Source organism: Salmo salar, chromosome 22 (assembly GCF_965601325.2).
Source record: "Salmo salar chromosome 22, fSalSal1, whole genome shotgun sequence".
Classification (NCBI taxonomy): domain Eukaryota; kingdom Metazoa; phylum Chordata; class Actinopteri; order Salmoniformes; family Salmonidae; genus Salmo; species Salmo salar.
The window spans coordinates 41,126,454-41,142,487 of NC_138312.1; the positions used below are offsets into that span (position 1 = coordinate 41,126,454).

Below are 16,034 nucleotides of genomic sequence, written 5' to 3' on the forward strand. Positions count from 1 at the left end.
ACGTAAGGGTAAAGTAGTCATATCTGGAATGTGCGTGCCATGCTCTAGCCTATGGAGTTGAGAAATAAGCTGTTTTCCCTTACATAATGTCTAAGCAGGTCGTTGGCAGAGATATTTCAAAATGTAAATCAATATTTTAATTGTCAATGACCTGTGACTTGGGGACCTAGGGGACATCTTCATACCAAGGCAATACGTTGCTGATGCACATAAATCTAAGGTGAACTAGTTGAATACACACTCAGGGACATAGATAGCAGCCATCCATGACGGGGTGGAAAAACTAGGCATTGTTGGAAGGTTAACTGATAGTCCTGCTACTGGCGGCAGATTTGGTACTTTGGGAATTTGGAGGTTGACATTTGGTATTTGGAGATTCACATTGGGCAGATTACTTGTTAAGCTCCTGCAGAAGAGACAGACAAAAAGAACAAAATAAATCCAGAACAGTGGTAATGTAGACACTGCTGCAGATCAAAGCCATGTGACACTGTACAGTAAAAGTAATCAAATCCAGAACACAAGAGGAAAAGTCACAAAGAAACCGATCATCTTCTGACATGATACATAGTATGTAAATACCACACATAAACAAGAGCAACAGTTAGAGAAGCAGATGTTTTCGGAAGCACATAGAAAAAGAGGACCTACTACATTCAGAATAAGCAGTGGATTTCAGAGACACAGAGACACATACAGTATAAAAGCAGCAGTAAGACAAAACAACAAAGTTATATAAACACTAGACCTATAGTCTAGAAATATGTATTTTCTTTTGAGGTTTAGAGCTTTGTAAAGAGCTTCCTTTATGAAGAAAGCAAAGCAAAATGTAAATGGAATGACAAATCAATAAGAATTACTTACAAAGTGAAAAAGAGCAAATTAGAAACACAAACTAAACCGGAGAGCTTCTGTCCCTAGTGACATTTCAAAGCACACACTATGAACGTTAGAGCATGAAACAAAAAGGATGGAAATATTGGAGATAGACTTCAACTAAACCGAACAATATACACTAAAGTTTAGAGCTTCTGACAATAAAACTAATAGTTTTAATAATACCTTATGAGCCGTACCATCATATTCAGGTTTAATTTGTTTCTGAAGTTGGAATAACTAATCTCCAAGGCCTTTGTATCCTAATAAAAGTTGTATTAATGCCTATCGGGATATGTTTTCCTTCTCAGAAAAGAAACTCTGACTGAGGAGTGTGGTGAGGCAGTCAAATCTCAATAAGGAGTGACCAACATGAGGTATAGTAGTCTTGTAAGAGTCTCTCTCTCCTGGCCTATCTAGCCATCCTAAAGAGCAGACAGTTAGTGAGAGGATGGACGGTCCCTTACTTTACAGGCACCCAGGACTCTCCCTCACACCCCCTGGTGATAGACTGAGCGATGGAGGACTCCATCAGGTCCACATATCTAACCACCAGGGGAGAATAGAGGTCCTGCAGGTGTTTGTGGAATTTCCCGTTGCACAGGTGATCTAGAAGCAGAAGAAGAGTGAGAGAATAAAGAGATTATAGCAATAAACATTGTTTTATAGTTATATTGTTAATAAACATCATAGAAGGGCAGTGATTTAGGCAGAAGAGGGGGAGAGAGAATACAGTATTGATATTATTGTCACGTCCTGACCAGTAAAAGGGGTTATTTGTTATTGTAGTTTGGTCAAGGCGTGGCAGGGGGTGTTTGTTTAGTGTGTTTCGGGGTTTTTGGTTGATGTTCTATGTTTTCTATTTCTATGTGTTTATCTATTTTTTCTATTTTTTTGTTGGGGTTTTGGAAGGACCTCCAATTAGAGGCAGCTGGTTGTCGTTGCCTCTGATTGGAGGCCATATTTAAGTAGGTTAGTTTTCTCTTGTGTTTGTGGGTGGTTGTTTCCTGTTTAGTCTGTGTACCTGATGGGACTGTTTCGTCGTTTGTTTTGTGTAAGTGGTTTGTTTTTCCTTCGAATAAAAGAAGATGTTCAATATACCCGCTGCAGTTTGGTCCACTCCATACGACGACTGTTACAATTATAACATAAATTTCACAAAGGGGCAGGACCAAGCAGTGTTAGTATAGCACAGAACAGTACGTGTTTTTGAAAATAATCTGTTCTGAATCACTGTTTCTAAGGTGTGATTTCTGGAGAAAAGCCACAACCACCTCTAGCTGTTTAAGATGGGTGAAAACTTTGGACTTTTGAGTGGGTGGTTAATCCCTTTCACATTCCAAGATATGACATGAATCTAACTTGTTCCTTAATGTTTATTGGAGAAGGCCATTGGTGTATATAGGAAGAGAAACAGGAAACGTACAGTCCGTGCGGAGGAAGTCATTGAGCAGCTGGAAGAGAGGGAAGCTGTCCCAGCTCTCAGGAGACTGGATCTCCAGGGCAGCGTCCATGTCCACAGCGTACATGGCTAGGAAGGTCTCAGCGTGCTCCGTCATCAGGTCAGACCACCAGGCAAAGGCCTAGACACACACACACCACGGACAGGACAGAGACAGAACCAGGGAGGGGGTGAATGGTGAACACAAGTCCCTGTCAAGGTGTGAGGATATGGGGTAGAGCAGGCTGGACAGCGAGGGGGCAGAGCAGACTGGGAAGGATCACACACGTACTGTAGCTAATCAGAGCTCTAACAAACCCCACACCAGCAAAGCACTGTGGACTGATATTAGTGTAGGTCGGTAGGCACAGAGTACTTGCATTGTTGGCTGTTAAATGTAATGATTTTATGTAGTTATCTATAGTAATGGATGTCTGTAGCCTTGCAAACCCATGTGTTCTCCAATAATGAGTAAAACCAATCCACAGCTCTTGCTGGTGAAGACTAAAGGGATCTGGGCTGCATAAAACCTTAGCTAGCCTCCCACCAACGGGAGAAGAACTTTACAATACATTTATACACAAAGCCAAAAATAGCATAATGATAGCATATAGCTGAGTAATTATGTTGTATTCATTGATTATTGATTATTAATCTCTAGATTGAGGGAGGGTCACAGCCTGGCGGGGGGCGCCTTAGGTACCTTTTCTCATGCAGACTGACGTGGAAAACTCCCTACATGCTTTGCTCTCCAGGACCAGGAAGGAGCTCGGGTTTCCACCATTCACATCATTGCCATACCAACAGAACACTCCTCTGTAGATGTGAATGTGACACAGGTCATGTCCATGCACTGTACTCTGCCATATAATAGGAAGTAGGCACACTGACCGAAGACTGCAGCACATAGCTTCTCTACTAACTACAGGGTCTTCTGAGTGATAATTTGTGGACAGACCAAGGTACTTGATATGGGTCTCCCCAGTGATTTTCGGGATGACTAGTTAGGGTGAACAATGCTACTTAGTAAGTCAGAAGGAGGTATTTATCATGTCTGTTTTCATTGACCTTTCTGCTTCTGTTGATGTTGCTCCTGTGCTCGCAGTCTTGGCTCTGCTTATTTGCTCATCTTTGGAAAAACTTGACATTTGACAAATTCCAAGAGGGGAAACTGATTAAACTGTGAAAAGCTTAATCCTTCCCGTTATGTTGCATGCTTTTATTCCATATCGAATCAATATCCCCTGAAAAACATCTGTCATAGGGGGACTATAGCTAGCCCAGCGCAGTGGTACGGTATTGCAGTCAAGTCCTCACTTACCTACTTGTCTGCCCAGTTACCTGCCCACCCCCTCCAATACTATTTACAACACTATAAATCATTAGTGCTATAGTACACGCAGCAGACCTGTACAAGCTCCATCATCATACACAGGGCAGCGTTAGTGAGTGTGGACTCAGGGGGAGGTTATAGTTCCAGGAAGGAGGGATGGACAGGTAAATTGTGGGCTCCATCCTACTGTATGTTGGGGGAGGGGAACTCAGGCAAGGCCCAGGCCTCTACTGCACACCCAGGCTCAGTGCTCAGGCTCAGCCAGAGAGGGTACAGGCTCTAGTGTTGCAACAGGCACCATTGTTCACAATAGGCTCAAAGGAGAAGTCCTGGAGGACTGTACCAACACTTCAGAGAAAGGGGGCAGGGCATTTAGTGGACATGCACAAACCATTACAGGGTTACAGGGGGGAGGGGGTTCTCATTCAACTTCACCACGTACCTCTTTGCCCTGAAGGGAGCGAATATCACCGATCATACAGACAGTGAAAACACAGGGAGATGTACAGGATAGTAAACAGTAGTGTATCTACATTATTAGGCATTCCTATAAAGGGTTTCTGAGTGGTGGAACAATTCTTAAACGGAAGGAGGGATAGAGCGGAGAGATGGAAGAGGAGAAGCCAGCAGGAAGAGGAATGTTCTACATTTTCAAAGAGTGTGAACCGTGATTTGAAACCCAACTTAAAGCTGGATGGAGGGAGGAGAGGAGAGACATTCATGGTAGAGTTTTGGATTGAATCAAACCTTAAAAGAACCACAGAGAGAATACTGTGGTGTATCTCACTTCAACATGCTGCTAGAGGAAAGAAGACTAGTCTTTATGGCCCCATGGACATGCTCATGATCAAAGTGATGTTGTGCAGCCTATAGTATAGTGGAGCATTACAGATTCAGCATGTTAGCTGATGTTTCTGCACCAACACACAAAAGCCACCCATCCCTCTCTAGTGTATTCCCCTCAGCCTTACAACACTAAGGGCAGCCCTAGTCTCTGTGCAGGTCAACATGCGATAGATAGGGAGAGGAGGTTTGTGATGGGACTGAAGAGAAAGGTAAATAATTATACTGTACCGATTGATCTCCAGAACTTGTGACTGCAGCCTGTCAAGCATATGTCAGAGAGATAGAATAAATCTGCTTATCTGCATTAATCTTATCGATCCCATAGGATCACCTATAGATATGCTATACATGCTCATCATGCTGTTTGTTTACATTAGTTTATTATACTTTTAGGAAATACAAAGACAAGGGAAAAGCTATTTAGTGCTGTTTCTATTTCATGATCCAATTTCTCAGCTAACACGGAATGAGCATGCATCACCTACAGTTCAGTACGACTAGGAGCACCTAGCCTACATTAGAGCTACCTATACTGTTCTGTTCTCTACTCTACTGTACACATTGAGCTGAAATCAATTTAGGCATTACCATCTTTCAAGGCAACCAATGTTTATGTAACATTGTACCACCAGGGTTATGAATGATGAATAAGTGAAGGGAACTGTACACTTCCTACTTTAAAATGCCTCCTCAGGTAGAAATAGTGCCTGGTACAATGTTAACATTCATCTCCCATTAAGGATTTCGGGCTGTGTATTAAATATTTGATTAAAAAATGCATCCATACACAAAGACAGCATTACATATAAAGGTGTCAGGAAGGAATGGACTAGCTCCATCCTCCATGCCATGAAGGAGGTTTCAGAGGAGGTAAAGAAGTGACATAGACAAAGAGAGGGATGAGAGAAGGAGGAGAGGAGGGGTTACTCACTCACCTCCGCATGATGTTCCTGGTTCTGCTGGAGGACCTCTATGACTAGCTCGGCCAGGCGAATAGTGTCCTCCAGTTTTTTGGCGGGCGTGACTAACCGGCCTACGTTCTCTGGAGCAGAAGGGTGGGGGGCAGGGGTGGGGGGGTGGGTGGTTAATTAGGCAGAGTGGGGTAGCTAACAGAATCTGTTAGAATGGTTTTCCCATCGATTTCGTTAACTCCAGAGATATTTTAAATGAAAGACATAATAAGTGCTCTGGGTTCTCTCTGGCGCACACAGACCACACTGACCACCAGCATTGAAGATGGGAGTGTCATGGTTTCTAAAGCATGCCCCCAATGAACTGGTACTTGTACATGGTGTGTAAACAGTTAGTGTGAGGTGATATGGGACAACACAGTCGGGTAGAAGTGATGGACTAAATCAATCCCATGGAGAAATCAAATGCATTGTTATACTATCATGCAAAATGCTCTTGTGCTCTTCATGCTTTTGTTGCTTGGGATTTTCAATGTTGAGTTTGTAACAGATATCGCTGGTAAGATCTAGGGTGAACCTGGACACTTTTTTTCATATACATTTTATCTGTTGACATACAATTGAATGGACAATTGATTATGGTGAAATTAGGCATTCAGATTATTAACAATAATGTGGCAAAACATCAGGACATTTAATTGGACGGCTCAAATTAATTTGAAATAAGAATTTGAAATAAGGAGATAGAACTGTGCAGAATTAATATTGGTAAATTATAATTTCATCATATCACTTTTATCATATCTGTCTAAATGTTGAAATGATACTTTCAGTGTAGCCTATTTATTCTCAAAATATTTTAGTCACACGTCATATACTCTATGCCAGGGATCATCAACTAGATTCAGCTGCAGGCCAATTTTCTTCTGGAGCGGATGGTCGGGGGGCCGGAACATAATTACAAATCATTTGTAGACTGCAAATTGATCGCAAGAAGCCCAAACAGATATAATATTTTACTAAAACGTAATCATTTCAAACCTTGCTTACATTTGTATATGTTCAGCTGTCTCTCTATTATGCATGGAAATACTTTGGAACAGATTTCTTAATTTAAAATTACTTGGGGCTGATTTCCTGGTGTTTTTACAGTCTTTTATTTCAACAATGAAAATTATTTTAAAAATGTCTAAGAAAACTTAGGGGCAAAATAAAACCAACTACTGTCGGGCCGCCATTTGGGGAACCCTGCTCTATGCTATGTACTACCTTGACTACTAAGTAGCCATGCAGCTAAAAGGACCCTGAACCCCACAGCACAGTTAATAAGGCTAACGAGAGATCATGCAGAGGATTCCTTACAGAGCCTTTATGTTGGTCTTTAGACCTTACACTGAAGTATAATGAGCAGAATGATAATGTGGTGATTATCATTGTCAAATGTATCATACTTCATCCATATCCAATGTGTTCATCTGTTTTATGAAATATATCATGTTATCAGAGAATGGAATCTATTTTGTATACAAATGTAATCATTTGTAATAATTTTACTCATTGTATACTTGAAAACTGATAGCCAGATATATTTAAGCAAGCTCGTATTGCATTATTTCTCTCAACACATTGGAGATGCTACCTTTTGTCTGCATATTTGTGAGAGATTGTTTTGCTTATGTTTCTGATGTATTTTTGCTTTATTCAATACATGTATCATAGTATCAGGAAAAACAATGGAAAATCATTCATGAATGCATCTACAGTATATATTATCCCAGTATGTTGTTATAAAGTAATACAATCACTACACAAATATTAGTGTGCTAAATGTTGCCATGCCAAGACATGAGGGCGAATTTGAAAGGGGTTTATGTGTGTTTATATGATGTATGTATTGTATGTGTTTAAGTGTGTGTGTGTGTGTGTGTGTGTGTGTGTGTGTGTGTGTGTGTGTGTGTGTGTGTGTGTGTGTGTGTGTGTGTGTGTGTGTGTGTGTGTGTGTGTGTGCGTGCATGCATGCGTGCACGTGAGTGTGTGTATGTGTGTTTAGGGTAGGTGTGTATTGGGGCTAAGCTAAAAGTCAAACAGGGCTTCACCTGGATCATTTGGATCCGGCTTTTTATCTTTCTCAACTTGAAAGAGAGAGAGAAAAGAAAGACAAGAAAGAGAAAAGAAGAGATATTTAGGTTTATAACACCATGGTTATTAGTTTATCTTCCAGAAGAGAGAGGAAAGATGTCATGCTTTACGCTTCTCCATCTGAGAGAAGCTACAGTAGTTGAATGTGTTAGATAGTTACAGTAGTTGAATGTGTTAGATAGTTACAGTAGTTGAATGTGTTCGTTAGTTACAGTAGTTGAATGTGTTAGGTAGCTACAGTAGTTGAATATGTTAGGTAGCTGCAATAGTTGAATATGTTAGGTAGCTACAGTAGTTGAATGTGTTAGATAGTTACAGTAGTTGAATGTGTTAGGTAGCTACAGTAGTTGAATATGTTAGGTAGCTACAGTAGTTGAATGTGTTAGATAGTTACAGTAGTTGAATGTGTTAGATAGTTACAGTAGTTGAATGTGTTCGTTAGTTACAGTAGTTGAATGTGTTAGGTAGCTACAGTAGTTGAATATGTTAGGTAGCTACAGTAGTTGAATGTGTTAGGTAGCTACAGTAGTTGAATGTGTTAGATAGTTACAGTAGTTGAATGTGTTCGTTAGTTACAGTAGTTGAATGTGTTAGGTAGCTACAGTAGTTGAATATGTTAGGTAGCTACAATAGTTGAATGTGTTAGGTAGCTACAGTAGTTGAATGTGTTAGATAGTTACAGTAGTTGAATGTGTTAGATAGTTGCAGTAGTGGAATGTGTTAGGTAGTTACAGTAGTTGAATGTGTTAGGTAGTTACAGTAGTTGAATGTGTTAGGTAGCTACAGTAGTTGAATGTGTTAGATAGTTACAGTAGTTGAATGTGTTAGATAGTTACAGTAGTTGAATGTGTTAGGTAGTTACAGTAGTTGAATGTGTTTCGTTAGTTACAGTAGTTGAATGTGTTAGATAGTTACAGTAGTTGAATGTGTTAGGTAGTTACAGTAGTTGAATGTGTTAGGTAGCTACAGTAGTTGAATGTGTTAGGTAGTTACAGTAGTTGAATGTGTTAGGTAGTTACAGTAGTTGAATATGTTAGGTAGCTACAGTAGTTGAATATGTTAGATAGTTACAGTAGTTGAATGTGTTAGGTAGCTACAGTAGTTGAATGTGTTAGGTAGTTACAGTAGTTGAATGTGTTAGGTAGTTACAGTAGTTGAATATGTTAGGTAGCTACAGTAGTTGAATATGTTAGATAGTTACAGTAGTTGAATGTGTTAGGTAGCTACAGTAGTTGAATATGTTAGGTAGCTACAGTAGTTGAATATGTTAGGTAGCTACAGTAGTTGAATATGTTAGGTAGCTACAGTAGTTGAATGTGTTAGGTAGCTACAGTAGTTGAATATGTTAGATAGCTACAGTAGTAGAATATGTTAGGTAGCTACAGTAGTTGAATATGTTAGGTAGCTACAGTAGTTGAATATGTTAGATAGCTACAGTAGTTGAATATGTTAGGTAGCTACAATAGTTGAATATGTTAGATAGCTACAGTAGTTGAATATGTTAGGTAGCTACAGTAGTTGACAAAACTCCACAGACGTACAGATTGGTACAGACACTCTGAAACGCTGAGACATTAGCCTGAGGAGAAGTCAACATTAAAGAAGCAACAACAACAGGATGCAGTTAACAGTAACAGACAGACAGCTTTAGACCGTCATGAACTTAGACATAAGACGAACAACAGCTGCTTGAACCAAAGACAGGACACATTGACCGGTGGTGAGTTGAGCTGAGTTAAAACACATATTATAGGCAATCCTTTCTGTCCTCCTGGTATTGTAGCTCTGCCTGCAGCTGCTGCTCTTTTCTATGGCCTCCATCTCTGTCTCTGGCAGTGACATAGCATCATACCTGTCTGTCCCAGCGCACAGCGCAGCGTGGCGAGCGTACCACACACTGACACATGATCAGACGACTGAAGGAGATAACACAGAAGCAATGTAAAAAATGCATTCAAGTCACATGGGTGGGCATGGGCGTATGTCCAACCAAAAGAAATAAGCTTACAGACCAGACCGACAGATCATTCATGTGGGTCACAAACATATGTGTAACTGTAGGTCCCTAGAAGTACTGGCTTCTCAGACAGACCTCCACAGACCAGACTGACTCTCTCTCTCCCCCCACTCGCTCTCACAGACATGAGCGATAGACTAAAAAAAAGCACAAAGGAGGAAGGAGGAGTGGACATCTCTGAGGGGAGTGAGGGAGGGAGGGAAGGAGGGAGGGGGTGATGTGGTCAAAGAAGGTTGAAAGAGGGAGGGAGGAGAGACAGGGAAGGATGAGGCAGGTACTCACGGATGGTTAAATCCATCACTTGTGACGCCAAGCAGAAGACAGGGTGCTCAAACATTTCCCTCTTTCTCCCTACAAAAGAGGAGGATTGGGACATGCAAGAGTCTGGGGTCAGAGGATAGGGTGAGAGGTTAAAGGTCAGAGGAGATGGGGGAAGGTAGAGAACTGTCCTGGGTCATGTTCATTAGGGCACACCATAGCAACACTTTTTGTAACAGAAAACAAAACAAAACGTTTCTTATTGGACATGTCCAGGTAGATCTTCGCTGTTTCAGTTTGTTTTCTTCCATTTGGTGGCCTAATGAACACAACAATGGTGAGTATTGACTTGGGTTTGGACTATGGATGACTGGGTCCAATAATGATTGTTTTAGGACTATTGGACCAACAGCATCACAAGGACAGGGAGACAAATTCTACTTGGTATATTTTCAAGATAGTAAGGGATAAACACCCAAGTACCTTCGGCACCATAAGAATGTCTTTCTATGTATTGACTACACATTTTGGAATCAACCTGTTGACATGCATGTCAATGCAAGCTATGCATTTGACTTTATAGGGAAACCAAAATGGTGTTATGCAAGCAAGAATAGAGTACTGTATATGGCATTTGCAAAAGGGCTGTTTTTAAAGGTAAAGTGTGATATGTAGTGGCTAGTCCATGCCTATAAAGACAAACCTTTCCATAATGTCCTGTAGCACATGCAGGTGACAGATGCTGGGTTGTCTTTGTCCAATCCCAACATTCTTTTTCATTGGCTTCAAAACCAAGTATCACAGAAATGTGAGGTGATAAATGTGGTGAAGCCAATAAGAGGAGAGGGAGGAAGAGGACAGCAGAGGACTAGGGAGAGGAGGGCAGTGGTCCGCCGGAGGAATAAGACAAAGGGGAAGGAAAGGGAGAAGGAGAAAGAGGGCGGAAAGGAGAGGGAGAGAAGGACAAGGGTCCCTAGGAAAGGAGAAGAAGAGAGGCAGATTGTAGGCCCTGGAGTCTTGAGAGGGGGGTTCTCTTCAGGGGAGATCTGATTCTAGCTACTGATTATCTTTACTGCATAATGTAGATCTATAATATATACTGCGCACTATACTGTTAAATCACCACATGCCATAGGCCAGGATACAGCTAGAGTCAAGGTACAGTAAAAGGGGGGCCAGCCCAGTATATCAACAGGGCTTGAATCCAAAACTTTGGATTTGAATGCATTTTTACTCACAACACCTATACAGAAAGCCAACTTCACCTACAGTACAAAACAGTACAGTAGAGTACAGTAGAGTACAGTAGAGGACAATACAATTCAGTTCAGTACAGTACAGTACAGTACAGTACAGTACAGTACAGTACAGCAGAGTACAGTAGAGTACAGTTCAGTAGAGTACAGTAGAGTACAGTTCAATAGAGTAGAGTAAAGTAGAGTACAGAACACCACAGCTAAAGCAGCCTGCCTGAAACAAGGGGGAGAGAAATGGCTGAGTGACAAACAAGTGACAACCAATCTGTCAAATGAAAAAATACTGTATAGGCTGCTCCTCTTGAATTCATCATGTGAGAAAAAATGTAATCCACATCTCTGGTAAAAAAAAAAGAAGATATATCAGTATGTTTCTTCAGTACTTGTTTTCTTGTCCAGGTTAATATTGAAAGGATTCCCACTGTAGGATGCTAAAATATGAATCAAAGTGTAAAAGACAAGTCACTTCCGAAAGAGAGCAGAATGTTTGACGCGCCTGTTCCACATAGACACCCCCAGAATGACTCAAAAGTCACTAAAGTACTGAAAGAGGTCATTATTTAATAGTTACAATCATCAAAAGAAAAACAATCAGTTACATGTTTCAAAGCAACAACGACCTATAATTTACCAACAGAGGTAAATGCTATTGCATTCTGAAGGTGTGTCTATATATGTAAATGATGGATAGTTACCTTCCATTTGAGCGTATTCTGTGATTTTAGCGTAGTTGAGCTGAGCAGCCTGCTCCAAACATTTACGGATGACTCCCTTCACTTCCTCTTGTGGGACGGGAGTCACAATGTCCTTCATCAGCACCTGAAAGTGAGAAACAGGGCAGGACAAGTCTTCCTTAGAGTCTCACCACTGAATTACAGTTTAGCTTACAATAGTTTTCATTTTCAATTTCCTTTTTCAAGCATATATATGAGATTATATGAGCAACGAGATGTGATTCATTCATGACCTGCAAAGTCTCTGTAAAATGAGAATCATTCATGACCTACAAAGTTTCTGTAAAATGAGAATCATTCATGACCTGCAAAGTTTCTGTAAAATATCAATCATTCATGACCAGCAAAATTTCTGTAAAATGTGAATCATTCATGACCTGCAAAGTTTCTGTAAAATGTGAATCATTCATGACCTGCAAAGTTTCTGTAAAATGTGAATCATTCATGACCTGCAAAGTTTCTGTAAAATGTGAATCATTCATGACCTGCAAAGTGTCTGTAAAATGTGAATCATTCATGACCTGCAAAGTTTCTGTAAAATGTGATTCATCCATGACCTGCAAAGTTTCTGTAAAATGTGAATCATTCATGACCTGCAAAGTTTCTGTAAAATGTGAATCATTCATGACCTGCAAAGTTTCTGTAAAATGTGAAAGAAAAGATTGGAGTCATCTAAATGTACAAACCCTTTCCAGCAAAGACAGAGTGGCCTTCAGCGCTCCCTCTGGACGGCCGAACGGGAAACAATATCTACAGTAAGATAAAAGAGTAGAATCACAATGAAATAAAACTCACTAGGGAAAAATGAGCAATGATGAACAGAACAATAGATGAGGCCGGATAGTTGGATGGATGGATGACCAGTAGGAAGCAGTCACCTGAAGTTAGTGATCTGGTGTTCCAGGATCACCCGCAACCGCTCTTTGATTTCTTCAAAGCGCTCCTTCTCATCCACCTTCACTGTTCCCAGTCCATCAGGCCTGAGGATGACATCATACAATACAAACAAAACATAAACACAACGCAAACACATCAGCCCAGCCAATCATGCAGTTGCAGAGCCACCAGTTAGAGCCCCTACAAAAAGGAACAATACAGCAATTTACACCAAAACAGTGTGATAATTTAGTTCTCCATGATTGTACTGCTGCTTGTGTGAGTGAAACAGAATCATTCTTCAGCATGTTTACTAACCTTCAATGTTTGTTATTATACAGTACAGTATCTTACCTGATGGGCTCTTGGACGATTTGGATTCTCTTTTCTTTCTAAACTTCATATCTTTTCTTCCCTGTTTAGAGCCCGCAGCCCCTGGTCCTAGGTTCTGGTGGCCGCCAGGGCCCCAGGGTCCCTGACAACCCATCAGTGGCCCCCAGTAACCGCTGCCCTCTCTGACTTTATAGGGATGCATGGGAGGATGAGCAACATCTACATAATAAGACTGAACAGGGCAGCAAAAGACGAGGAATGGAAAATAAGAGAAAGAGAAGAGGAATAGTGGAAAACAAAGTATATGTAACTGATTAGTAAAAAAAAGAGATGACAAAATGATAACATACAGGACAAAATGATAACATGATAACATACAGGACAAAATGATAACATGATAACATACAGGACAAAATGATAACATGATAATATAGAGGACAAAATGACCAAAATAGTAATAAATCATATGCAAACATTAATGACAATAACAATGGAAAATCATAAAACAATAAGAAAAGATGCTCGGATGCTTTAGAGGAATCTGACCCTTGTCTTCTCTCACTATGGCCAGCTCTTCTTTCCTTCCTTCCTTCCTTCTCTTCTTTTGTCATTTGAAGACCTTTGAGTGCGTATTTGATGTTTGAAGTTTAGCCATCTCTCTTGCCATAGACTATGGTGGTGATTTAGAATAATGTGAGTAGATTGCCCTGCCTGAGACATGTAAGCCCAGTGCTGCACCTTGACCTTGAGCATTTCCTCTTGGTCCAATGTGAAGACTTTGGATTAATGAGCAGGAGACCCAGGTTGAATGGGGTGTAGACTTTACCTGTTTCCGTGGACATGGGATGCGCAGAAAGCAAAGCTGTAGTGCAGCAGGGTGGGGTCGATCATGGCTCCTCTGTCTGCCCTCTCCAGCAGGTCGCCTAGGTAACCCAGGTGTCTATGACACCCACGCACGCCATTCCTGGAGCAGTACTCATCCAGGACAAACACTTGGCCCGGGCTGAACCATCCCTTAAACACCACATAAGAGTTTTTAGCAGGTTAGCACCATGATCACAATCACAAACAAACACCTGTCCCAAACTAAACAATGACCTTGGCGCTAGCATCCCTCTGTGAGAGAGTTTCCCGATAGCGATGGAACATAGGCTTACGGGTGTTTTAACGATGCATCTTTCCTACAATGGTCGAAGATGTAGCATGTGTTTCCCAAAACACCACGCATAGAGACCACTTACTAAATACGTCATTGAGGCATAGTATCGATGCTTATAGGATCAAAAGAAAGGCAGTGCTGCTCTCGGATCAGCTTTCTCCAATGAAATCTTACCTTAACATTAGAATTATTCCACAATACTGACTACAGATCAGCTCCTAGAGAGATATTATCACCCATGGCTGCACACATTGAGGCAGCTTATTCTAATGCTTACTCTATAATAATGCACTAAATCAAGATTTGGTACATCATTGGGCACCTGTTGTTACACATCATTAAATATATTGAGGAAAAAATTATAGACAGCAGTCTACAATTAGCAAAATAGAAATCAATTGAATGCATCTAACGAAACGACGCACTTAGCAGTTCTACAAGTGGTCTGAGGCAGTCAGTAAATAACGAGCGCTTTCAAGTGCAACTTAAGTAACAATTGTTTTGGGAAACAGTTTGGAGATTTGGTCCTATGAAGGTTCTTACGATGAACTTAGCCTTAAGGTGCTTTTGGGAAACCATTTTATTAATGTATGCATTCATCCTTATTCCACGGTACTGTGGGTACGGAGAATGACACTCACCAGGCAGCAGAAGGTGTCATTGAGCCTGTGGTCCAACGTGAGCCTCTGGACGATCTCGAACAGGGAGGCGTGGTCAAAGCTGCAGGGGTTAGCCGAGATAAACTCATCCATGCCGTGTTTCTGAGCTCTGTCTGCGTCTGTGTGTCCAACCAGCCAACCAGCACAGAGAAAAGGACAGGATTCAGATGAATAGGGCATCAGTGAAGCACAGAAAAATAGTATAGCATGTCTCTCTACCTCAACACAGTACAACACACTGGGCCAGTCTGACTAGAGCTCTTGCTAGGGACAATTCTAAACACTTACAGCTTTACATTATCAACTTGCAGCTTTTTGCTGTATGTGTTGTTAACATTTCAATGGCTACCATTTTAGGCATCTTAGATCCAAAACATGTATTGAGGAAGTAGTGGGTTAAATTGAATAGGATGCAAATCTCATTTGTAATGTGTATTCAATAGATTCTGCCATTCGAGAATGATTGGTGAATGTCACTCAGTTCCTGACCAATGATGGGTCGTGTGCTGAAAAACAAAAACAGAAATAAGAGAACAGAGTGATTTCTTAAATTATTAAGATGAACAAATAGCTCTGGTTTAAGGATGAAGGCTAGTGGATTAAAAACTGTAAGAGGAGAGTGTTTTCTATTCTACAGGGAAGAAAGTTTTCATAAAGGTTGGGTAGCGGACACGCTAGCGTCTAAGGAACTGCTTATCTTCTTACAAATGCATTCTGGGAGCTGGTCGAGTAACGAGTGCCCATGTTTTGACGGTATTTGATTAGTGTTGTATGATTGTTAAATATACTTTAAACTGTAGTGAATAAGTTGAGGACAGAGAACCATAAGAAAGTACAGGAGACACTAGCATGTATGACCTTCTGAAACAACAATATGTATTCTGTCTGTCATGACAATAATGACTAGAATACCCTCATGTAATACAGTCATTGATGAGAAGCCTAAAAGCAGAATATCACCAGTACCTGATCAAAAATGAGACAGGCCTACATATTGCTCCCATTTTCCAGAGATACATAATATAAATAGTCAGATCTCGATCAGTGATGAGATGAGGTGTGCATGAAGAGGGGTACTCAATATAGAGACAAGAGTGGGGTTGATGTTCATGTTCTCCTTAGGGTGGGTGAGTGACATATGCCATGTCCAATTGTGTGACACTGAAAGGAGTGAGGATGACGTGAGGGGGGCAGGG

General features: G+C 40.9%; 1 protein-coding gene across 2 annotated transcripts in view; it reads right to left on the reverse strand.

Moving 5' to 3' along the window:
• LOC100380688 (calcium-dependent secretion activator 1) overlaps positions 1 to 16,034 on the reverse strand; it is a 158,518-nt gene that overhangs the window by 21,630 nt on the left and 120,854 nt on the right. Inside the window, exons 12-22 of one of the 2 annotated variants that reach the window (XM_082967610.1) lie at positions 14,821 to 14,957; positions 13,847 to 14,034; positions 12,690 to 12,791; positions 12,498 to 12,561; positions 11,773 to 11,896; positions 7,504 to 7,539; positions 5,432 to 5,538; positions 4,725 to 4,754; positions 2,303 to 2,459; positions 1,344 to 1,485; positions 242 to 406 (exon numbers count right to left, since the gene is read on the reverse strand). In XM_082967610.1, coding sequence (XP_082823736.1) covers positions 242 to 406; positions 1,344 to 1,485; positions 2,303 to 2,459; positions 4,725 to 4,754; positions 5,432 to 5,538; positions 7,504 to 7,539; positions 11,773 to 11,896; positions 12,498 to 12,561; positions 12,690 to 12,791; positions 13,847 to 14,034; positions 14,821 to 14,957 — 1,252 coding nt within the window. The remainder of the gene's footprint in view (positions 1 to 241; positions 407 to 1,343; positions 1,486 to 2,302; positions 2,460 to 4,724; positions 4,755 to 5,431; positions 5,539 to 7,503; positions 7,540 to 11,772; positions 11,897 to 12,497; positions 12,562 to 12,689; positions 12,792 to 13,846; positions 14,035 to 14,820; positions 14,958 to 16,034) is intronic. The other variant, XM_082967611.1, reaches the window with a different exon arrangement.